The following is a 23,762-nucleotide window of genomic DNA, read 5'->3' as shown; positions in this document are numbered from 1 at the left end:
TGAAGAAGTTGGATGTTAAAAGGGTGCTTCTCCGATATCTCAAGGTCACTAACAATTTCAGGCTATCTGACCATCTTTTTGTGCTGACAAATCCTGTTTGATGCAGTGTATCGACTTCCAAGGCCACAATTTCTAGATTAATCCATAGGGCCATTTCATCAGCATATATTGTTTGTGGGAAAATAGTTCCCTGTTTCCATAAAGGCACATTTGACTAGAAGAGTGGATTTGTCATGGGCAGAAGTTTGGGCGGTCTCCTCCCGAGGAGATTTCTAGGGCAGTGACTTGGTCCACTCTACATACATTTTCCAAGTTTTACAGAGCAGATGTGGTGGCAAAGCACTCTACCTTTGGGTCATCAGTGTTACGAACTGGCACAGTGATCCCAACTAGATTTCTGGGACTGCTTTTGTATGTCCCGCTCATCCAGAATGACTCACCCATTGTACTAGAAAAAGAGAAAAAGTTCTTACCTTTCTAATATCTTTTCTAGCAGATAGGTGTGTCATTCTGGATCCCTGCCCTGTCATTTATTTCCTGTACCTGCCTGCTTTCTCACTCAGAATGTTTGGTTTTATCCAAACATAACAGTTGGATGCCAGTCAGACCTTAAGAGTATGAAGAGTAGTCTATTGCTAGGATGCTTTGGGGCTATTTGAGCTCCATTAATGTTTCTGTTTGGCATGCTTTTTGCACTATTTTGATTGTTAATTGTTTAACACATTATTTCAGAACAGAATAGACTAATTTTGATGGGAACTAACTGTAGGAGGCATCAGAGCCCTCTGCGAAGTGGGAGGGATTCAAAAGCCAGAGTGGATTCCTTCTGCAAGGCTTGCGAGCACTGGGATGCAACTTGTATGTCCAATAGCCCTTATGGCTGCAGAAGCCACTTATATGCCAGTAACAAAGGGTTTTGGGGGTGTATAGGGTAGTGCACATTTTTAAGTATCAATGCAGTGATTACAGGGGCTTATGGGCATGGGTCCTCCTCTCTATGGGTCCCTAACCCACCCCCAAGATGACTTAAGCCGCCTCTGTGCTGGACGACTAGCTTTCCTATGCCAGGTGGCCAGGTGAATTTTAAAGATGTGGGTGGGTCGGTGATCACTGGGATAGTGTGTGGGGATCTGTATTATGTGTTTTTAGTGCTTTTCTGGTGAGTTTAGGTGGGTTTTTGTGACTTAGACCATGTTTTACATGGTCTAAGTCACAATGTCCAAATTCCGTCGATCGTCGGGTGCATAACTTTCGGTTATACATGCTGTACAACTAAGTCTAAGGCGGCCCACGTACCGCCCATCTCCCACCCTCGACACTCCTCCCGAAACGCCCCATTTAACTTTGGTCGTTCAGTGGCACTATGAAGGCCTAGGTCGTTTAGAAATACGTCCAAAACCCGTTTTTAGTATCTGCACTTGGACGTATTTGAGAAATGTTCGTCCAAGTGCCGACTTTGAATGTATTTCTCTTTCGATTATGAGCCCCATAGTGTACCTGAATATAATTCACATTGACATGAGCTAAATCTAAATCCAAAATCCTATATTAGGCATATTATGAAGTACTGTAATATAAAACCTTAGTCATACAGGATTTATAAAGCAAATCTACCATGCAATCATAACACTTACTTCCAAGAGTCACATGACAAGGGCCTACCGAGGAAAAGGAGAGTGAGGGGCAGACGTTTTATGGAAGGGACGGGCAGCGAAAGAAGTCAAACACTGGATGGAAGGGGTAGAGAGAAAAGGCAGATGGAAAGCAGAGAGAGAAGCAGAAATTACTGCTTATAGTGTGGTAAAATTGATCTGTTGGACATTGGTGACATTTTGTATTAATTAACAATAAGTCTGGTACTGGATTTGGACTAATATCACATCTTTCTCGGTAATAACTCAATGCAAGTTACATTCAGGTACAGTAAGTATTTTGCTATCTTATGGAGGGCATATAAAGGGTTAACAAATAAGAGAAGCTACACTAAGGGGCTCATTAAAAAAAGATAGAGTTCCAAAAGAAAGCATAAACTGGTACTTGGAGGTCTTACTAGTCAAAACGTCCAGCATTCTCAAAACAGACTTTCCAGATGTCTTTCTAGTTGTTTTGTCTCCAGTGCATCTAAATCTTAAGGACAGGCTTAGGGTGGGCTTTGGACTTGGACATTTTGCAGGGATAACCAAACCTTTAACAAAATGTCCAGGGCTTTTTTGCAGACGTTTGGAGCTAAACCTGTTTAAAAACAAATAAGGGTCAAAAAGGTACCCAAACTGACCAGATGACCACTCCTCTAGTGGTCACTGACCCCCTCTCACTACCCAAAGATGTGAAAAAACCCAGTACATTCTAGCCTGTATTATGAGGGGGTGCTGAAAAGTTCTCAGCCCAACCAACCAACTTCCTAAATTCTGAGCATTATTCTGCCTCTGTAGCTGATAGGAATATTATCATATTTTGTTAAGTGCCAATTTGCAGAAACAAAATTCTATGTTTTGACATTGTTTCAGATCATTGATTGAACCATATCCATGTCATTCTTTTCTTGGTTGGTTTGAGAACTTTTCAGCACCCCCTTGTACAGCTTCAGATGGCCACACAGACATCTGAGCCCAGCAGAGAAGAGCAGAGAGGCACTCTAGAGCAGGGGTCTCCAAAGTCCCTCCTTGAGGGCCGAATCCAGTCAGGTTTTCAGGATTTCCCCAATGAATATGCATGAGATCTATGTGCATGCATTGCTTTCAATGCATATTCATTGGGGAAATCCTGAAAATCCGAGTGGATTTGGCCCTCAAGGAGGGACTTTGGAGACCCCTGCTCTAGAGGGTAGTGCAGTGAATGTCATATTTTAAAAGTCCCAGGTACACGTCACTATAATCTACTTATATTGTATAATGAGCACTCCACAACCTACTGTACCTACATAAAAATGACACCTGCAGGAATAAGGACTATTGTTGTAGTGCACAGGTGGGTTTTGGAGGGCTTATACAATATATAAGCAGGTTATAGTGACATGTACCTGGGACTTTTAAATGTGACATTTACTGCAGTAACCCTTAGAGTGCCCCTCTACTCTGTTCAGATGTCTGTGTGGCCAGTTTGCTAAGAATGCTGGCTGTTGAATGTCTGAATAGATTGCTTTAGAACATTTTTCATGTGGACATCTTTATATTTGAAAATGGCCAAAAACAATGGACCAAAATGTCTATATAGGTCATTAAAAAAAACAACAACAACAAAAAACCCCAAACATGTCTTGCTGTTTTGAGAATGGACATTTTCTCTACTGGATTTCTGGATGTCTTTCTCAGACTTAGATGTCCGATTGAAAATGCCCCTTGTGGTATGCAGCCTATGCCTGCTAGGAGTGGCCCTAGAACAGTGCATAGTTTAAAGGCAAACCCTTCTCTTACTGACCCATTTAAACCTCCATCTGATTCATTAGATGACTTTTCCTCCTTGACACCTAGAGGGAGCCAGAGAGCAGAAGTGCAGGTGGCCCATCCCCCGCTCAATCCTAAGGTAACTTACAGGAAATCCTTTTCACCTGAGGTTGGTGGCGGGGCTTCATACTGTTTGCTCACAGAACTAAGCTTCTAGAGAGTCAGAGGGTGGAGGGAGAGGAGGAGAACAGGCAGCAGCGCTCAGGGCTGAGAGCTCTAGATAACAGTCAACTGCCAGAATGCATGGAGCTGACAGAGGCTGGAGAGGAGGCACCTTCTTTTATGATTGAAGAGCCTCATGATATGGAGCTGGACCCGGAGCCATTTGCTGAGCCTTTGCATGAAGTCCTACCGATGGAAGTTTGTTGCATGAAAAGCAGCTGGTATTGCCTGAGTGAGTAGCTGATGCCTTGCGATTTAAGGGACTTCCAAGTTTTGTGTTAACCTGGGGAGCTGAAGAGCGGTGAAGCTCCTAAGTGAACTTTAAAAGACTTATTTGTTTTTGCAACCTTTTTGTTTCTCTTTGTAAGAGAAAAGGACTGTGGCCGTCCCAGGCAGGTGGAGTTTGCCCCGCGTATTAAGTGGTGGGATAGTGGGCCTATTTATGGCAGTTTGTCATCACGTGAAGCACACTGCCTGGCCAGCACGTCTGCCGCTGGAGGAGTTAAAACCATAGCTCTGATTAAGGCTGAAGTATTCAGCTCTAAAGACTGTTTTTGGTTTTGGAGTTTTCTTTTCTTTAAATGTATGAACTGTGTATTGGCTATGGAAACAGCCCAGGTTTGAAGAAAGACTTGTGCTTTATGAAGTTGGGAACTATAATTTTGGACAGAATCCGCTGACAGACTGTTTGCTCATATATTTTTGATTATTGTTTGCTGGGGACTATTCCTATACGCAGAAAACATCCTGACAAATTTTATGTTTATTTTGAGTGAAAGAATAAAACCCAAGTTTTTGACAAGAAACCTTACTTACCCGGTGTTGTTGTGTTTCTCTTCATTTCTTTTCCTTGTGCTGCTCGCAGCGGCGCACAAGAGTAATTCTTGTCCCAGTGGCTCAGGGTCCATTGTCCTGAGACGGCGGGTGACACCCTCTATATATTTAAGAATTACATAAAACAACTAAAAGTAGGGAATGTATAATTCAATTACTAACACCTGTTCAAAATAATTAAGGGCTTCTTTTACACATTTTTTTATATAGAGGAGAAGGTGTTAAAAAAATTGGCTCCAGGTGTTGCATACGCTAGGTACACCAATGAGTAATATAACAAGTTTTATTTAATTAATTAAACCTCAGTAATAGTATGATGCAGAGAGAGGGCTGATATCCAGTCTTTTGCATTGAGTGTCACATGTATGATTATTCCCACTTGGTGAGAGATCATATGTATGTGCTTGATGCAAAGAGCTCTCACAGAATGAGTCTATTGTCTTGAGAAGCTAATGGAAACAGAGAGGTTCATAGATTCATAGAGAAGACCTTCAGGGACATTATAGGGAAGTCTCACCTCCAGTCTAGCAGTCCCTATGCTGCCTTGGAGGAGGGAGGTCTTCTTTTAAGGAGACCATTACCCCAGTGAAGTAGGAAGTAATTTTGTAGCCAGGGCCTGCCCACCAGGGGATGTAATATCCTTAAACACGAAGGATGTGTCTCCAAGACATTCTTCCCAGGAGGGAAGGGTTAGGATAGCTGTTGTAGTTGGTGATGTGATCATTAGGCATGTAGATAGCTGGGTGGCTTGTGAAAGTGAGGCTTGCCTGATCACTTTCCTACCTGGTGCAAAGGTGGTAGTCTTCCTGTGTCACCTAGATATGATTTAAGATAGTGCTGGGTGGAGCCTGCTGTTTTGGTACATGTGGGTAACAATGACTGGAAAATATGAGAAGGAAGTTCTGGAAGCCAAATTTAGGCTCTTAGGCAGAAAGCTGAAATCTAGATCCTCCAGGGTATCTTTTTCATAAGTGCTTCTCATTCCATGCACAGGACCCAAGAGGCAGGCAGCGCTCTGAAGTCTCATTGCATAGTTGAGATGTTGGTGCAGGGATGAGGGATTTAGATTTTTAGGATCTGAGCAACATTCTGGGAAAGGGGGAACCTATTTCAAAATGATGGGCTCTGCCTTAACCAGAATGGAACCAGACTCCTGGCACTAACATTTAAAAAGGAGATACAGCAGCGTTTAAACTATAAATTGGGTGTGTGTGGGGGGGGGGGGGAGGGGGAACTGACAGTTGCCCAGGAGCAGTATCAGTGTGCAGTATCCTTGAAGGATACTATTGAAACAGGTTATTTAGGGACTGTTAATAGAGAGGTTTCAACGGCGAAAGGAAGCCAGGAGTGTTTCAAGGAGACCAAAGTAAAGGATGCAGTTATCCCCATCAACTTCTAAACAGCCTGTAGATGCAGGGGGAAAAATGCAATTTGAAATATCTGTATACAAATGCCAGAATCTGAAAAATAAGATGGGAGAGTTAGAATATGTAAATATTATAGGTTTCTTGTAGACCTGGTGGAAGGAGAACAATTAGTGGGACACTGCATTATCAGTGTACAAATTATATCACAATGCTAGAATGGATCAAATTGGAGGGAGTTGTGCTATATGTTAAGGGAACTGTGTCAAACAGAATAAACATTCTACATGAAACAATTAGTAGTGTGGCATCCTCATGGATAGAAATTCCTTGTGTGAAGGGTAGGCGTATACTGGTTGTGCTGTATTACCATTCACCGAGAAAGAATGAACAGACAGATAAATGTTTACAGAAATTAGGAGAGCTTGCAAATTGAGTAACAATCCCAATATTGACTGGATAAATGTTACACTAGGGAGTGCTAGGGAGGTAAGATTACTAGATGGTTCATGGAGCAACTGGTCTAGGAATTGACAAGAGGGGCTACTATTTTAGATTTAATTCTTAGAGGAATGCAGGGCACAGTATGAGAGGCAACAGGGTTACATCCGTTGGGAAACCTTGATCATAACATGATCAGATTTGAGCTAATATCTAGAGTGAAACCACACAAAAAAAGAATTAGGGCGCCTCCAAATTGTGCAAAACACCGCAATAAAAATTATATTTCATGCGAAAAAATGCGACCACGTTTCCCCCCTCTTGCGCAAAGCACATTGGCTACCTGTTGAACATAGAATCTATATAATAAAACCCTAGCCGTGCATGCTCACTCTGAACTGCGTGCTTCCGTGATCCGTAGGTCTGTGGCCGCAGGAGTGCGCATGCGCGCCTAGCTGTGACAGTGGCCGGCAGAGAATCTGTACTCAGGCCTCCCTGCTCTTCAGCTTCTCCAGGCAGTGGCAGACCAAACAGGACCCGATCAGAGACCACCACACTCACGGAATGCAAGGTAATGTGTTGACCGAAGTCATTTTTAAGTTCTAAGCTGTGGCGGCGGCTCCTCTCACGAGCCGCACCTGCGTCGGAGAAGGCTTCCGACGCAGGCAAGGATCGTGAGAGAATCCGCTGCCGCGGCTTAGAACTTAAAAATAACTTCGGACAGAACTAAGGGAGTCAAGGCCCCAATTGTAACGGTCGGCAACAGAACATTGGGCATTGCTCGCGATCCCAGCCGCTTACACCCACTAGCCTGCATAAACAGCTGCCCACGAGGAAATAAGAAAACAGCCCCACACTCACAGACCCCCAAGGTGGCAAAGAGACCACGATCACTGTGAGCGAGAGTTCGGGTACATTAACGAGCAGGGTTGGCATAGAAACCCAGCCGGCATAACAAAAATTATGCAGTCACAAGGATCAGTGAAAGGGGATCAGGAGCGACATGCACAGCAGGGTCTTAGAGGGCAAAAGAGCTGCAGTTGGAGAGACTGAGGAAGGAAATGTCACATAAAGAACTGAGACTGAAGAAGGAATTTAAAAAAAAAAAAAAAAGGGAAGAGACACCTACAAGGAAACACAGGATCAGGAGCAGGGAGAAAAACCGAGGCAGTAATGTTACAGCTGGAGAGTGCAGAGTGAGGAAGAAAGCAGAGACAGGCTACACAGGGAAATGGAGGGGGAGAGAGACAGAAAGAAAAAGACAGACAGACATATATTCTAGCACCCGTTAATGTAATGGGCTTAACGACTAGTTAGTTATAAAACTCTACTACTTACATTCAAGACACGTCAAAGTAATCAACCTAAATTTATCAGTAGCCTACTCATTCCTTATTGTCCATCTAAAGAACTGCGTTCTATGACACAAAACCTCTTTGCAGTTCCATCCTTAAAGCATATTAACATGATAAGATCAAATAACTTTGCTGTGACCGCATCATCTCTTTGGAATTTTATTCCCAATTACCTTTGTGAAGAATTATCTCTGCTTCATTTTAAAACAAAGCTGAAAACATTCCTGTTCCAAGATGCCTTCAATACCTAACTGCCCTTGTAAGGGCCAAACACTTGCTGACTGCTGTAGGCACCCCCCCCTATCGTTCTTCCCTTATTTGTTCTCTTTTCTCAAAATATTGTATTTCCTCCCCCTTTTTCCACTTGTTTCCGTTCATTTTTGTCTGAGTTTTTCGTCCTTCTAAACTCCCTTGTCGTTTAATTGTCAAGTTCTAACCTTGTTTTATCTGTTAAAAGCTGCATTTTTATTGTACACTGATTGAGCAGTATAAGAATTTATAAATAAACTTGAAACTTAAAACAAAGGAAATCTACTGTAGTGGCATATAATTTTTGAAGGAAACAATGGTAAAATGAAGAAAATGGTAAATCCCCCTCCCCCAATAAAAAACTAAAAGGAACAGCCACAAAGGTTAGGACTCTAAATTAGGCATGGAAGTTTAAAAATACCATCTTGGGAGTCCAGACCAGATGTATTCCATGTATTAAGAAAGGTGGAAAGAAGAGCAAATGGCAGCCAGTCTGGTTAAAAAGTAAACTGAAAGAGGCTATTAGAACAAAAAAAAGCCAACAATCTTCAAAGAATGGAAAAAATAGATCCCAAGTGAAGCAAGTTAGATACAAAGCTCTGATACAGAAGGCTAAGAGACTATGGGCTCCTTTTACTAAGCCACGTTAGGGCTTTAACGCGTGGAATAGCATGTGCTAAATAGCTGCGTAAGCTAAAAACGCTAACACAGCTTAGTAAAAGGAGTCCTAAGAAAAGAAACATGCCACAGAGGCAAAAACTCACAGTAAATGTTTTGAGGTACATCCTAAGCAGAAAGCCTGTGAGGGAATCACTAGATCATTAAGGAGCAAAAGGGGCACTGGGGGAGAAGGTGGCTATGCAGATGATAAACTTAGGGCTCCTTTAACTAAGGTGCGTTAACGTTTTTAGCGCACGCAGGAAATTACCGCACGCTACACTGCTGGCATTAAGGTCTAGTGCGCGTGGCAATGTAGTGCACGCTATTCCACGTGTTAAAGCCCTAACGCGGCTTAGTAAAAGGAGCCATTATTCTCCCACTTGATTCTTACTTACCTTCTCATCATTCTCCTATCTCTTCTAAATTGGACAGAATTGCAGACTGGCTCACATCTAATAAACTGAAAATTAATTCTCAAAAGATTGCAGTAATGCTTTTCTTGCAGGCACTCTATCTTCAAACCTTCCAAACTTTAGTATGAAGGTGCTCCTTTAACATTTTTAATAGCTACTATGTAAAATCTTAGGAGTTGTGATCAATAATACTTTAACCTTTCATTCACATATCTTAAAGGTAGCTTCTTCATTATCTCCATCAAATTTGCTCCATTCGCTCATTTCTTCAGCCAAGTTCTCATTGTATTCTCATACATTCTCTAGCTTTATCTAAAATTAATTACTGTTACATTGGTTACAATTAGTACAAAATACTGCAGTCAGACTACTTTACCATCAATCCAAATTTGATCATGTCATTCCCCTTATGAAAGCAGAGCATATTCTTCCTGTTTCTTACTGAATTCTTTTTAAAATTAATGTTCTTTCTCACCAGATTCTATCAAGTAGTCTTCTTTCCTTTTTCAGTTTTCCAGTCCAATATTCTCTGCAGAGAAATCTTAGATCATCTCATCAATAGTTGTTGATTGCTCCTTCGGGAAGTTATTTCTTGATGTTCATAGAAATTCCTCTCTCTCGGTTATGGCTCCTATCCTCTGGAAAACTCCCCCTTTTTATCTTCGTGCAGAAAGATCAGTTTTGACATTTAAAGCTCAATTAAAAGCTTACTATTTTTTTTGAGGTATATTCATAGTTTCAAAGAATATGCTTACTATTAATTAGAATACTTTACCCTAATATCCTTTAGTTTTTCCTTTCCCTTTTTCCTATAATCCTATAATCCTAGAATTTTATTGTAATCTTTCCTTATTGTTTTTCTCCATTATGATGATAATGTTAGTTTGTTGTTTTTAATCCCCTTTTATATTTTTATTATATTGTAAACCACTTAGATTTTAAACTGTTTTATGTTAGTGGTATATCAAATAAATTGTACTTGAACTGAATGAATGAATGATTTGCTTCAGTTATTACAGAAGAAGATGTAAGAAATCTATCTGAACCAGAAATGGTTTTCAAGGGGGACAATGTGGAGGAACCGATTTAACTTTGGCAAAGTTGGAAGATGTACTAAATCAAATTGACAAGTTAAAGCATGATAAATCACCTAGTCCAGATGGTATACACCCCAGGGGACTGAAAGAACTCAAGCATGAAATTTCTGATCTTCTGTTAGTGATATATAACTTATCGTTAAAATCATCCGTAGTACCTGAAGATTGTAGGATGGTCAATGTAATGACATTTTCTAAAAAGGGTTCTAGGGGTGATCCAGGATATTACAGATTGGTAAGCCTGACTTCAGTTCCAGGCAAGATAATGGAAATTATTGTAAAGAATAAAATGATGGAACATGTAGACAAAAACAGTTTAATGGGTTCAGAGTCAGCATGGGTTCAGCCAAGGGAAGTCTTGCCTCACCAATCTGCTTCATTTTTTGATGGTGTGAATAAACATGTGGGTACATAAGAACATAAGAAGTTGCCTCCACTGGATCAGACCAGAGGTCCATCTCGCCCAGCGGTCCGCTCCCGCGGCGGCCCATCAGGTCCGCGACCTGTGAAGTGGTTTCTGAACACCTCTACAACCTACCTCAAGTTCTATCTGTACCCCTCTATCCCCTTATCCTCCAGGAACCTATCCAAACCCTCCTTGAACCCTTGTACAGAGTTCTGGCCTATCACATCCTCCAGAAGCGCGTTCCATGTGTCCACCACCCTCTGGGTAAAAAAGAACTTCCTAGCATTTGTTCTAAACCTGTCCCCTTTCAATTTCTTCGAGTGACCCCTGGTGCTTGTGGCTCCCCACAGTTTGAAGAATCTGTCCTTATTTACTTTCTCTATGCCCATTAGGATTTTGAAGGTTTCTATCATGTTCCCTCTAAGTCTCCTCTTCTCCAGGGAGAACAGCCCCAGCATTTTTAACCTGTCAGCGTATGAAAAATTTTCCATACCTTTTATCAGTTTAGTCGCCCTCCTCTGCACTCCCTCGAGTACCGCCATGTCCTTCTTGTGGTACGGCGCCCAGTACTGAACACAGTACTCCAGGTGCAGGTGCACCATTGCGCGATATAGCGGCATGATGACTTCCTTCGTCCTGGTTGTGATACCCTTTTTGATGATGCCCAGCATTCTGTTTGCTTTCTTTGAGGCTGTCGCACACTGCGCCGATGGTTTCAGTGATGTGTCTACCATCACCCCCAGGTCCCTTTCAAGGTTACTCACCCCTAGCAGTGTTCCCCCCATTTTGTAGCTGAACATCGGGTTCTTTTTCCCTACATGCATGACCTTGCATTTCTGTACGTTAAAACTCATTTGCCACTTTTTTGCCCAGTCTTCCAGTCTCGTTAGGTCCCTTTGCAGGTCTTCACAGTCTTCCGTGTTTCTAACCCTGCTGCAGAGTTTGGTGTCATCAGCAAATTTGATAACCTCACATTTTGTCCCTGTCTCCAGATCGTTGATAAATATATTGAACAGTAGAGGTCCCAGCACCGACCCCTGCGGAACTCCGCTCGTGACCCATTGCCAGTCTGAGTATTGGCCTTTTACTCCAACCCTCTGTTTCCTGCCTGCCAACCAGTGTTTGATCCATCGGTAGATATCCCCTTGCACCCCGTGGTTCCACAGCTTTTTAAGTAGCCGTTCGTGAGGTACCTTGTTGAAGGCTTTTTGGAAGTCAAGGTAAATGATGTCTATGGATTCCCCCTTATCCATCTGGCTGTTTATTCCCTCAAAGAAGTACAGCAAGTTCGTGAGGCACGACCTTCCCTTGCAGAAGCCATGCTGGCTCGCCTTCAATTGTCCATTGTTTTCTATGTGATCGCAGATTGCATCCTTTACCATTGCTTCCATCATCTTTCCCGGAACCGAGGTCAAGCTCACAGGCCTGTAGTTTCCCGGGCCACCCCTTGATCCCTTCTTGAAGATGGGCGTGACATTTGCTATTTTCCAGTCCTCTGGGATCTCCCCAGTTTTTAGGGAGAGGTTACATATTTGGCGAAGTGTCTCTGCTATTTCGTTTCTCAGCTCTTTTAGTACCCTTGGGTGGATGCCGTCCGGGCCCGGTGATTTGTCGCTCTTTAGTCTGTCTATCTGTCTGAGGACATCCTCTTTACTTACTTCTAGTTGTATCAGTCTTTCGTCGTGTTCTCCGTTTATAATCACCTCGGGTTCTGGGATATTGGATGTGTCCTCTCTGGTGAAGACTGACGAGAAGAAATTGTTTAACCTGTCAGCTATCTCTTTTTCCTCCTTTATCGCTCCTTTCCTGTCTCCGTCGTCCAGTGGTCCCACTTCCTCTCTGGCTGGTTGTTTCCCTTTCACATACCTGAAGAAGGGTTTGAAGTTTCTTGCTTCTCCTGCCAGTCTTTCCTCATATTCTCTCTTTGCTTTCTTGACCTCTTGATGGCATTTTTTCTGGTGTCTTTTGTGTTCTTCCTGGTCTTCCTTTGTTGGTTCCTTTTTCCATTTCTTGAAGGATGATTTCTTGTCGCTTATCGCCTTTTTAACTGCAGTTGTTATCCATGCTGGGTTTCTAGTTCGATTTTTTTTTTGCACCCTTTCCTAAACCTTGGGACGTACAGGTCTTGTGCCTCAAGCACTGTGCCTTTAAGCAGTGTCCAGGCTTCCTTTACGGTCTTCACCTTCCCTGAGCTGTTTCTGAGCTTTTTTCCTACCATTTTCCTCATGTCCTTGTAGTTTCCTTTTCTGAAGTTAAGTGCTGTCGTTGTGGTTCTTTTCACCTTTGGTGTTCCCATGTTTAATTTGTACTGGATCATGTTGTGATCGCTGTTCCCTAATGGTGCTAGTACCACCACTTCCTTTGCGGGTCCTTCTAGCCCGTTGAGGATTAGGTCTAGAGTGGCCTCCCCTCGCGTTGGTTCCGTGACCAGCTGCTCCATGAAACAGTCCCTTGTCGCCTCTAGGAATTTAGTTTCTCTCGTGCAATTTGAGTGTCCAATGTCCCAGTCTATTCCCGGATAGTTGAAGTCTCCCATAACCACCACCCTTCCACTTTTGCACACCTGCCTCAGTTCGGCCTCCAGGTCCAGGTCGTTTGCTTCTGGCTGTCCTGGTGGGCGATAGTACAGTCCCAATTTGATGTCAGCTCCTTCCCCTCCTGTCAGCTTAACCCATAGTGACTCCAAACTGTCTGCCCTTATTGTTGTTTCTGTTCTGGATGAAGGAATGGAGTCCTTTATATACAGTGCTATTCCTCCCCCCTTCTTGTGTGCCCTGTCCCTCCTGTAGAGTTTGTACCCTGGCAGGGCCACATCCCATTTGTTGTCCTCTGACCACCATGTCTCTGTGATTCCTATTATGTCTAGGTCCTTATTTCTGGCTATAACTTCTAGCTCCCCCATTTTAGTCCTTAGGCTCCTAGCATTTGTGTATAGGCAATTTAAGTCCCAGTTAGTTACCTTTTCTTTAGGATCTACTCTTGATTTGTTGCTCCTGCTGGTCTCCTCACGGGCTGCCTCCTGTGGTGTGTCTATCCCGTCCTCTGCCCGCTTCTTTGTTCTTTGATAGCCCTCTGGTTCCGGCTGTTTCCTCCTTGTCGTGCTCATTTGCTCTAATTGCCTCTCGGGTCCCTGTACTGCATCTTTGGGTTTATGTCCAAAAAGTGTCCATTTTGTCTCTAGTCTACAATCGCCATTACCTGTTTCAGTATCCTTGCTCGATACTGTGGCCCGATGTGTCGAGGTCAGATCGACTATCGGCTTTCCCCTTGTTATCAGTTTAAAGTCATGTCTATGCAGGTCTGGATGTTACGTGCCAGCATCCTCGTCCCAGCTGTGCTCAAATGCAGTCCGTCTCTCCTGTAGAGCTTGTTTTTCCCCATGAAGGTTGACCAGTTCCGTACAAAGAGGAAACCCTCCTCCTCACACCATCGTCTCAGCCATCCATTTGTTGCTTGCAGCTCGGTCTGCCTCCTCGCATCTGCCCTTGGTACTGGCAGGATCTCAGAAAAGGCTATCTTCCCTGTCCTCAGCTTCAGCTTCCTCCCCAGGATCTTAAACTGCTCGGTCAGTGTAGTCATGTTGAAATTCCTTCTGCTGACGTCATTTGTTCCAACGTGGACAATCACTGCTGTTTCCTCCGTCTCAGCTCCCTCCATGATTCTCTCGATTCTGTCGGAGATGTCCTTTGTCCTCGCCCCTGGGAGACATGTCACTAGGCGATCCGCTCTGCCCCCTGCTATGTGACTGTCCACATCTCTCAGGATTGAGTCTCCCACAACGATAGCAGATTTTTCTCTCCTCAGCTTCCTCCTGGGTCTCAGGTCTGTGTCGATGATTGGGTCCTCCAATCCTTCCTCCTCCTGAATGGTTCCTCCGCAAGGTTCCTCTCCCTCAGCTCCTGGTGGGTCCTGGTGGGTCTTGGTGGCTCCTGGCGGGTCCTGTCCTCCATCCGTTTGTTCCCTTCTGAAGAGCGGGTGATCCTGTGTCTCTACCATTTTGCAGGCCTCCTCGATGAATCTTTCGAGCTCTCTGACCTGTTCGTTGATGTGGATTTCTCTGGTGGTGTCCTCAGTTGGTTCAAAATCCCTTGGTTCCTCTATGGAGCGGAGTCCCTCTAGCTCCTGCACTTTGATCTGCAGTCTCCCGACCTCCTTCTTTAGGCTAGCCAGTTCCTGACATCGACTGCATATGTAGGCCTGCCTCCCAGAAGGGAGGTAGTCATACATGTGACAATCAATGCAGTATACTGGAAAGCTTCGCTGGCCTTCTGCTGCCTCCATTTTTCCTTCCTTGTGAATTAAAGTTGGTGCACTGGAGTACACCCGACGTGTAGCTAGGTGGAGAGGTAGAGAGAGAAGAAAAGGTAAAGGTGAACCAGTTGACATAGAGGGCCATTTTCGATATTGATGTCTAAATCCAAGTTTAGATGTTTTTGGAAGTTGCATCTAAAAATCAGGTAGAGAGAATGGCCATTTTCGAAACAGCAAACAGTTTTTAAAATGACCATTTTGAGGTGTGTTAGCTCTTAGTGCATGTATCTTTTGTGGCCATAATTGAAAAGAAAATGTAAGTCACTGGGAGGAAGGAGGAGCCAGTATTTTTAGAAGACTGGCCACACAGATACCCAGCAGAGCAGTGGGGTACCCTAGGGGGCACTACAGTGAACTTCATATAAAAAGGCCCAGGTACACATCTCACTATAACTCCCTGATAGTGTATGGTGAGCCCTCCAAAACCCATGTAAAACCTACTGGACCCAACTGTACACCACACCAAAAGCCTTTATGCCTACAAATGTTACCTATATGTAAGTACAGTGGGATTTAGGTGGGTTGTGGTGGGTTCACATTTCCCACCACAAGTGTAGTAATTAGAGTGAGATATGGGCCTAGGTCCCCTTCTGTGGAGTCCACTGCACTAGCCACCCAGTTATCCAGAGACCTGCTTGCTGCTCTACTAGGACTGGCCATACCATCTAAAGCTATCATACAAGCAGGTATGTACTGTTTCATTCACATCTTTGTGGGGTGGGAAGGGGACAGTGACCACTGGGGCACGTTTAGGGGGAGGAAGTCTTGCCTTCATCCCTCTAGTGTTCATCTGGTCAGTTAGAGCAACCATGCAGAGCCACTATCCGAATGGCTGCCATGAGTTTTCATGTTAACGTCGCAAGACCATGGGAACTTGTGGCAGCCATTCAGATAGTGACTCTGCATGGGGCAGGAATGTAGGATGATCACTTCTTCCTCAGTTCACTGCTGGACCACCAGGGATTTTAAAAGGTATGCTTTTTACTAATCAGTAGGTGAGAGTTTAGTTAGAGTTGGCCAGGACAGGAAGCGGGAGAGATCCCTCCTGTCCCGGCCCACCAGGTCTTATGGCAGACCCGATGGAGGCCTGCAACAGGTCCAGGAGGGGAGGCAGGTGGGTGCTGACCCGAATATAAACTGAGACCCCCATTTTTGGGCCATTTATTTGGCCCAAAAATCTCAGTTTATATTTGAGTATATACTGTAAATAAATAATAACATTCTTTCCTATGCTGTTATAATTGTCCCACTCAATTAATGGAAGCTTCTTTTCAAAAGCCAATATGAATATAGCAGCATTTTAGTGGGTATTTTATATTTATTTTTAATGCCAGATCACTTTCTTTTGTCTCATTATTTGAACAGATCCTGCAGCACTGACTCCAAGAATTAACCATGAAATTATGGATAACATGTTCACTTTTCATTTTCTTTTTTATTTCTTCTACTTTCTTTTGGATGCAGCCATTGAAGACAGTGCACAAATTCATGCAGAAGCAGTTAACAAGTAATGTCAGTAAGCCGTTATCAAGTGATGTCATTATTAAATCTAATACTGGAATCTTTTTTGTTGAGACCACAGAGAAACTGGAGCCCTCCCCTCTAGCAGTATGTGCTGTAGAATCAGCATCTCAAACGTACCCTGACAGAACAATTTATTTCTTCATGAAAGGACTGACCAAAAACATGACTATTACCAAGAGTTCCTTCTATAAGGCCATTCCACTGCTGTCATCTATGGAAAATGTCAACATCCTTCCCTTAGACCTTGAAGAGGTTGTTCAAGACACGCCTCTTTATCCATGGTATCAAAAGGTAACTGTTATTTTTTGCCATTTTTAACTTAAAATAGAACAGTGTGAAGCATATACTTATTCATAACAACATTGTTCCATTTAGTTTAATTTTTAGTTTCAGTTTCTCTTTCATTCCAATTCTTTAATTTTATCTCATTATAATATGCTTTAAAAATAGTCCCTTGTAATATTAATTTAGCAAGAAACCACAATTTTTATGAGTCTGAACAAAGAAGGTTCTGGTGTCCCTGCTTCTGAGCTAACTCTAGATGTCATGAGGTAATGGAGGTTGGGCCAGTCTACCCATCAAGGGGTATGGGTGTATCCTGTCTCTGTGGGCCAGAAGTAATTCCTCTATAGGAGTCTTTGTGCAAGGAGAGGCATTGCAGAAGCCCATAGGAATCATAAGGCAGCCAGAAGAAGAACCACCCCTGATGGCCAGCTAAATCATCTAGCTAGGGAGAACTGTTGCTCTTAAACCAATTAGATTAACAAAGGAGATGTTTTGCTAAGAGAGAGAAGGCAGGAAAAACACAGGGATGTCTTTGCTAGAGAAGAAGAAGGTCCAGGAGCAGCAAAGGTACTATGAATTCAAGTTAGCGGTACCCACAGGGAGTATTAATAATGAAGTAACCAAGGAAATTGCTCCAGAATCTAAGGATTCAAGTGAAGTACTGAGTATGAGATTTTATTCTATTTTTTATATCCTGCTTTTGTATTGGGGTTTGTTTTGGGGTTTTTTGGAGAGCCACCAATAAAGGTTTTTTACTTATTTTTACAAGCAAAATCAGGAGGAAGACAATAGCGAACAGACAAACAGTGGAGATGTCCAAGAACAAAAAGGTGCTTTTTATTTCAAAACTCTGCTTTTATTACTATGATAGCTCAAGGGGGGCATGGCTTCGAAGCGTACCGGGATGATCGGGTGAATGATTAGCTCCGCGAAGAAAGGCTAATTATAACAATATAAGTTATTTAAAGTTAATGAGAGTCACATCGGAGTAATTATTTTTGTTACTGTAATGCAGGGGTGCCCACACTTTTTGGGCTTGCGAGCTACTTTTAAAATGACCAAGTCAAAATGATCTACCAACAATAAAATTTAAAAAAACCACAAAACACACTGTACGCATAGAAAATGTTAATCAACATTCCTATTCCAGGGTTTTTCAAAGAGGTCAAAGCAGATGACTCTATGCACTGTCACCTCACTAACAACCATATAAAAACAGACAAATACCCCCTCCCTTTTTACTAAACCACGATAGCAGTTTTTAGTGCTGGGAGCTGCGCTGAATGCCCAGCGCTGCTCTCGACGCTCATAGGCTCCCTGCGCTAAAAACCTCTATTGCGGTTTAGTAAAAGGGGACCACAGTATAAAATATAGACAGCAGATATAAATTCAGATACATTTTGATCACTAAATTTAAAATAAAATCATTTTTCCTACCTTGTCTGGTGATTTCATGAGTCTCTGGTTGCACTTTCTTCTTCTGACTATGCATCCAATCTTTCTTCCCTTCTTTTAGCCTGTATACTTCCTCTCCTCCTGACCTCGTTCCCCCCCCCAATGTTTTCTTCCTCTCTCCCTGCCCTCTCTTTCTTTCTCTCTTCATGCCCCCTTTCTTTTTTTCTGTTTCTCTTCTTTCCTTCTGTCTCCCTGCCTGCCCTCTTTCTCCCTCCCTGCCCTCCCCCAAGCCATTGCCACTGCCACTGCCATCGGATAACAGGCCCCCAAAGCCGCCCTTCGCCGGCCAAGCTCTCCCTGCTTCGGGCCCACCAGCATTCCTCTCCCCGACATCAATTCTGCCGTCGGAGAGGAAGTTCCGCTAGCCAGAACTTCCTCTCCGATGGCAGAATTGACGTCGGGGAGAGGAAGGCTGATCGGCCCAAGATCGACCTATTGGGAGAAATGCTGCCTGGTCCTGCCTTTGAGGAAACAGAAAGTAGGCAGGACCTGGCAGCAAGAAGAGCAAATCACAAGCTTCACTGACCTGTCTCCCGCTTTAGCCTGTGAACGGGGCTCTAACATGTGCGTGCTGGCTTCCCTTCTCTCCCCCCTTCCCCCGACATAACTTCCGGTTTCAGAGGGAAGAGAAGGGAAGCCGGTACAAGCACACGTTAGCTCCTGGAGCATAAGTTCTGCAAGCCGGTATTTTTTTAAATGTTGAGCAGTGGCGGCAGCAGCAGAATTCAGGAGCGGGCCAGTCAGGAGGGGAAAAAAGAGAAGGGAAGAAGGGAACCCGCTCTTCAATCGACTGGGGTCGCCTGAGCGAGCGACCTGTCGATCGTGATCGACGTATTGGGCACCCCTGCTGTAATGGCTTCGGGTAAGCAAAATAAAAATAGTTAAGTGGAAACAGGATCAGGAAGCGTTAAGAGGTCAAAGCTGGAATTGGCATCCCCATCAACGGTTCCATTACCAATGGAAGAAACTGAAAATAAAGATTTGATGAATGAGTTGCAGCTGATTAAAAAAAATAGTGCTGGATAATGCAAAAAGTATACGGGAAGTCAAGGATGAGGAGGCAAATCTTACAAAAAGAATGCAGTCAGTTGATATAAAAATAGATCAGCTAGAGAAACGTGCTGAGAAAACAGAAGCAGAAATAGTGAATTATAAGAAGGATCATAAAGAAATAGATTTATTAAGGAAAGAGCTAGAAGATCTGTCTAATCGAGAAAGGAGGAATAATTTAAGATTGATTGGGTTGCCGGAGGAGATTGAAAAGAATGATCCAATAGCGTTTCTTGTTAATTTTTTACCAAAAATCCTGCTGATTAAAAGTACATATCCGCTGGAGATAGAAAGAGCACATTGGATCCCGATAAGAAGAGCAAATAGTCTGAAGGGACCACGTCCACTGATTTTTAAATTGCTTTGTTAACAGCAGGTTGCAGAGATTATTGAACTGGCAAAAGAAAACAAGAATCTTAGGTGTCAGGATTCATAAGAACATAAGCAATGCCTCTGCTGGGTCAGACCAGAGGTCCATTGTGCCCAGCAGTCCGCACACGCGGTGGCCCAACAGGTCCAGGACCTGTGCAGTAATCCTCTATCTATACCCTTCTATCCCCTTTTCCAGCAGGAAATTGTCCAATCCTTTCTTAAACCCCTGTACTGTACTTGCCCTATTACGCCCTCTGGAAGCGCATTCCAGGTGTCCACCACTCGTTGGGTAAAGAAGAACTTCCTAGCATTCGTTTTAAATCTGTCCCCTTTCAACTTTTCCAAGTGTCCTCTTGTTCTTTTATTTTTCGAAAGTTTGAAGAATCTGTCCTTCTCTACTCTCTCTATGCCCTTCATGATCTTATAAGTCTCTATCATATCCCCTCTAAGTCTCCTCTTCTCCAGGGAAAAGAGACCCAGTTTCTCCAATCTCTCAGCGTATGAGAGGTTTTCCATCCCTTTTATCAAGCGTGTCGCTCTCCTCTGAACCCTCTCGAGTAACGCCATATCCTTCCTAAGGTACGGAGACCAATATTGGACGCAGTATTCCAGATGCGGGCGCACCATCGCCCGATACAATGGCAGGATAACTTCTTTTGTCCTTGTTGTAATACCCTTCTTGATTATGCCTAGCATTCTATTTGCTTTCTTAGCGGCTGTTGCGCACTGTGCCGTCGGCTTCATTGTCATGTCCACCATTACCCCCAAGTCCCTTTCTTGGTTACTCTCATTCAATAATATCCCTCCCATCGTATAGTTGTACCTCGGGTTTCTGTTTCCAACATGCAATACTTTACATTTCTCAACGTTGAACTTCATCTGCCATCTCGCCGCCCATTCCCCCAATTTGTTCAAGTCCCTTTGCAATTCTTCACATTCCTCTTTAGTCCCAGCTCCACTAAATAGTTTTGTATCGTCCGCAAATTTTATTATCTCACACTTCGTGCCTGTTTCTAGATCATTTATGAATATATTAAATAGCAGCGGCCCGAGCACTGAGCCCTGCGGAACACCACTCGTGACCCTCATCCAGTCCGAGTAGTGGCCTTTCACCCCTACCCTCTGTTTCCTACCCGCCAACCAGTTTCTGATCCATCTATGTACGTCTCCGTCCACTCCATGGTTCTTCAGTTTCCGGAGTAGACGTTCGTGAGGCACCTTGTCAAAGGCTTTTTGGAAATCAAGGTATATGATGTCTATGGGGTCTCCTCTGTCCATCCGTTTGTTAATTCCTTCGAAGAAGTGCAATAAGTTTGTTAGGCACGATCTCCCCCTGCAGAAACCATGTTGGGTTGTTTTCAAAAGTTCGTTTCTTTCCAGATGTTCATCGATGTGTTCTTTAATCAGTGCTTCCGCCAGTTTCCCCGGAACCGAGGTCAAACTCACTGGTCTGTAGTTTCCCGGGTCACCTCTTGATCCCTTTTTAAAGATGGGCGTGACATTGGCTATCTTCCAATCCTCCGGGATCATGCCTGTTTTCAAGGATAGGTTGCAAATTTGCTGCAGTAGTTTCGCTATCTCCTCCTTTAATTCCTTCAGAACCCTGGGATGGATTCCGTCCGGACCCGGGGATTTGTCAGTTTTAAGTTTTTCTATCTGCCTGTGTACATCATCAAGGCTCACTTCCATGGATGTTAATTTTTCTGCTTGATTTCCATTGAAGATTCAAAGGTCTATATTGTGCCTGATTTTGCAAAAGCGACAGCGTATAGAAGAAAACAACTATTAGAATTACGTCCGCAGTTCAGATCATTGGGAGCTAGGTATGGTTTAATATACCCGGCAATTATGCGGGTCATTTATAAGAACAAAACTTTAAATTTTGAAGACTCAGTAAAACTGAAGGAGTTCTTAGATCAATGTGAGCAGCTTATGGTTTCTTAAAATACCTTTGAGGATTTGTTTATGTGTGAATTTAAATACACGAAGCCAAAGTTTTTCAAGTTGGTAAGGATACAGTTAAAATTTGAAAGGGCTCAACATTCTGATAAAGGCACGTGAACATCTGAAATAGTTACATGGATCAGAAATATATTTGAATGTTGGATCATAAGGGGAAATAAATATTTGCCTCATGTTTGTGCATATAAATATAAGTTTAAGAACGACTGGAAATTAAAATGAAAATATTGATGGATACTTTCGATTCAGTGATATGCTGGAAATAAGCAAATGATACAATTGATTAAAATTGGATGTTGGATTCCAATTAAGAAAGTACTGGAGGCTGATAGCCCTTTTGAAAATCAACCTATGCAGACTATGAATATATGTTGGTTCCAGTCCTCTCTTTTTCTTAGATTAGCTCCTCATAAACATAAAAAGAGATTGAAATGTTGCTGATATATTAAGGAGATATTAAGTTCTATATAAATGGAAAGTTGGATTCAATATGGAGGATATCGATAAACTATGGATTGTTCCTGTAATGTGTTGGGATTTGATTTCTGTGGGGTGCAGAACTGCGAGTAGGAAGATTTGCCTGTATGATACAGTGTGATCCTTGCCTTGTGCCCTACTTTTAAATCTGACACCCACCAAACCTAAAGAATTTATGTACTCAGTTAAGGCTGATGGATGGTGATGTATTGAAATGTTGCATTGCAAGGCTGCGCACATTACACCTTGAGACTGAGCTGATCTGAAGGCATGTTTAGAAATTCAGCTTAATTGCTGCATCGTGAATTTCGTGGGAAAGAACGTCATGATTTGCCATTGTATGCAGCACTTTGGATAAGTTTCTTCAGCTGCTGTATTTGTGCAAAATGGAACTATATTGGCGACATTTCCTGATGCTTGCAAACTGGGAATTTTATTTTAAGCCATACTATGATACTTTTGTGGTGGTATGAGCCTTGAAGTTTAATAGGAATTGGTGTGTTTTGGTTGGGTTGTGCAACATTTTATATGTTCTACAATGGGGCTGAAAGACCGAAATAACTCTGAGTTTGCATAGGTCTGCATGGCTTTGATAAAGTAGAAATTGAATATTCTAATTGCCTCCTAACAAGGTTTATAAAAGAAGAGCTGTGCATTCCGTTCAGATGTAGACTTCTGAGTGCGTCTCCAGGTCTACATACAGAGAAGATCTTATGGAGATTGAATTAATGTGGAGATGGTCAGTCAGACTGGGATGTGCAATGACTTGGATTTTTGAAATTTACAGGGTTATGATTCAAGTAAAATGAGGAAAGCTGTGTGTTGTCATCAAAGAAAACTGAGAAAGTGGAAAATTGTGGGTATTTGTAATTGTCAAAAGAGTCCTTGTATGAGACATTTTGGTTTTAATCCTATGTTAAGGTACGATGATAAAGTGGAGGGATAGAGTAATTTAATTTCTTTATTGTTTTCTTTTCTGTAGGGATACTAGTAAATATTCGTCCATTGTTAAGAAAAATAATAATAATAATAATAAAAAAAAATAAAAAATAAGAAAAGGAGGGTATACAATTTAAGTGATCCCTTTATATTAGGTGACTTGCAATATATTATTGGGAAGCTTAGTTTATTTATTAGAATTGTTTATGGTCTTGGCCTGAGGGGAGTTTTTCATTTACTCGATTTTATATGTGCGTTTTGAAGTTTCCATTATTGATTTGGGTGGGTTGGGGGAATAGGGGGAGGGTGTGAGAGAAGGGGAGGGGTTTAGTTTGGATTTTTAGATTGGGGGAAAAGATTGTATAATAACTATTTTGTGGATATATGTAGGTATTGTAACCAGTGGCGTACCTAGGGGGGGGCGGGGGGGGCGGGCCGCCCCGGGTGCCAGCCCTAAGGGGGTGTTCCCGGCCTTGCCGTTCAGTCCCCCGCCACCCCCGAAGGACCGCTCGCCCCACTGACCTTCCTGCACCACCTGTGAAGCAGCCCGCAGCAGGATCGCGAAGTCAGCGTCAGCATCCCTGCGCTGCTTCCTGCGCCGCGATCCCGCCCCTCCTCTGATGTCAGAGGAGGGGCTGGGACCGTGGCGCAGGAAGCAGCGCAGGGATCGCTGACGCTGACTTCGCGATCCTGCTGCGGCTGCTTCATAGGTGGTGCGGGGAGGCCAGGGGGGCGAGCGGTCCTTCGGGGTGGGTCGGGGCATCAGGCCTTCAGGGTGGGGCGGGCGGGCAGGCAAGCAGGCTTTCAAGGGGGAGGGGGTGACAGGCAGGCAGGCAGGCCTTCAAGGGGGGACAGGCCTTCAAGGGGGGAAAGGCAGGCAGGCCTTCAAGGGGGGGACAGGCCTGCAAGGGGGGGGACAGGCCTACAAGGGGGGGGACAGGCCTTCAAGGGGGGGTGCAGGCC

General features: G+C 43.5%; 1 protein-coding gene across 11 annotated transcripts in view; it reads left to right on the top strand.

Annotated features, from left to right (window-relative positions):
- Positions 1 to 23,762, top strand: part of LOC117346511 (alpha-1,4-N-acetylglucosaminyltransferase-like) — a 274,220-nt gene that overhangs the window by 190,622 nt on the left and 59,836 nt on the right. For 6 of the 11 annotated variants that reach the window (XM_033916226.1, XM_033916243.1, XM_033916219.1 and 3 more), the window contains exon 3: positions 16,101 to 16,550. In XM_033916226.1, coding sequence (XP_033772117.1) covers positions 16,131 to 16,550 — 420 coding nt within the window. In that variant the 5' untranslated portion in view covers positions 16,101 to 16,130. The remainder of the gene's footprint in view (positions 1 to 16,100; positions 16,551 to 23,762) is intronic. The other 5 variants (XM_033916280.1, XM_033916289.1, XM_033916197.1 and 2 more) reach the window with 1 other exon arrangement.

This window comes from Geotrypetes seraphini, chromosome 1, assembly GCF_902459505.1.
Source record: "Geotrypetes seraphini chromosome 1, aGeoSer1.1, whole genome shotgun sequence".
NCBI classification, from domain to species: Eukaryota; Metazoa; Chordata; class Amphibia; order Gymnophiona; family Dermophiidae; genus Geotrypetes; species Geotrypetes seraphini.
Note: the sequence above shows the minus strand (reverse complement) of the source record. Positions and strands in the feature narration are given on the sequence as shown.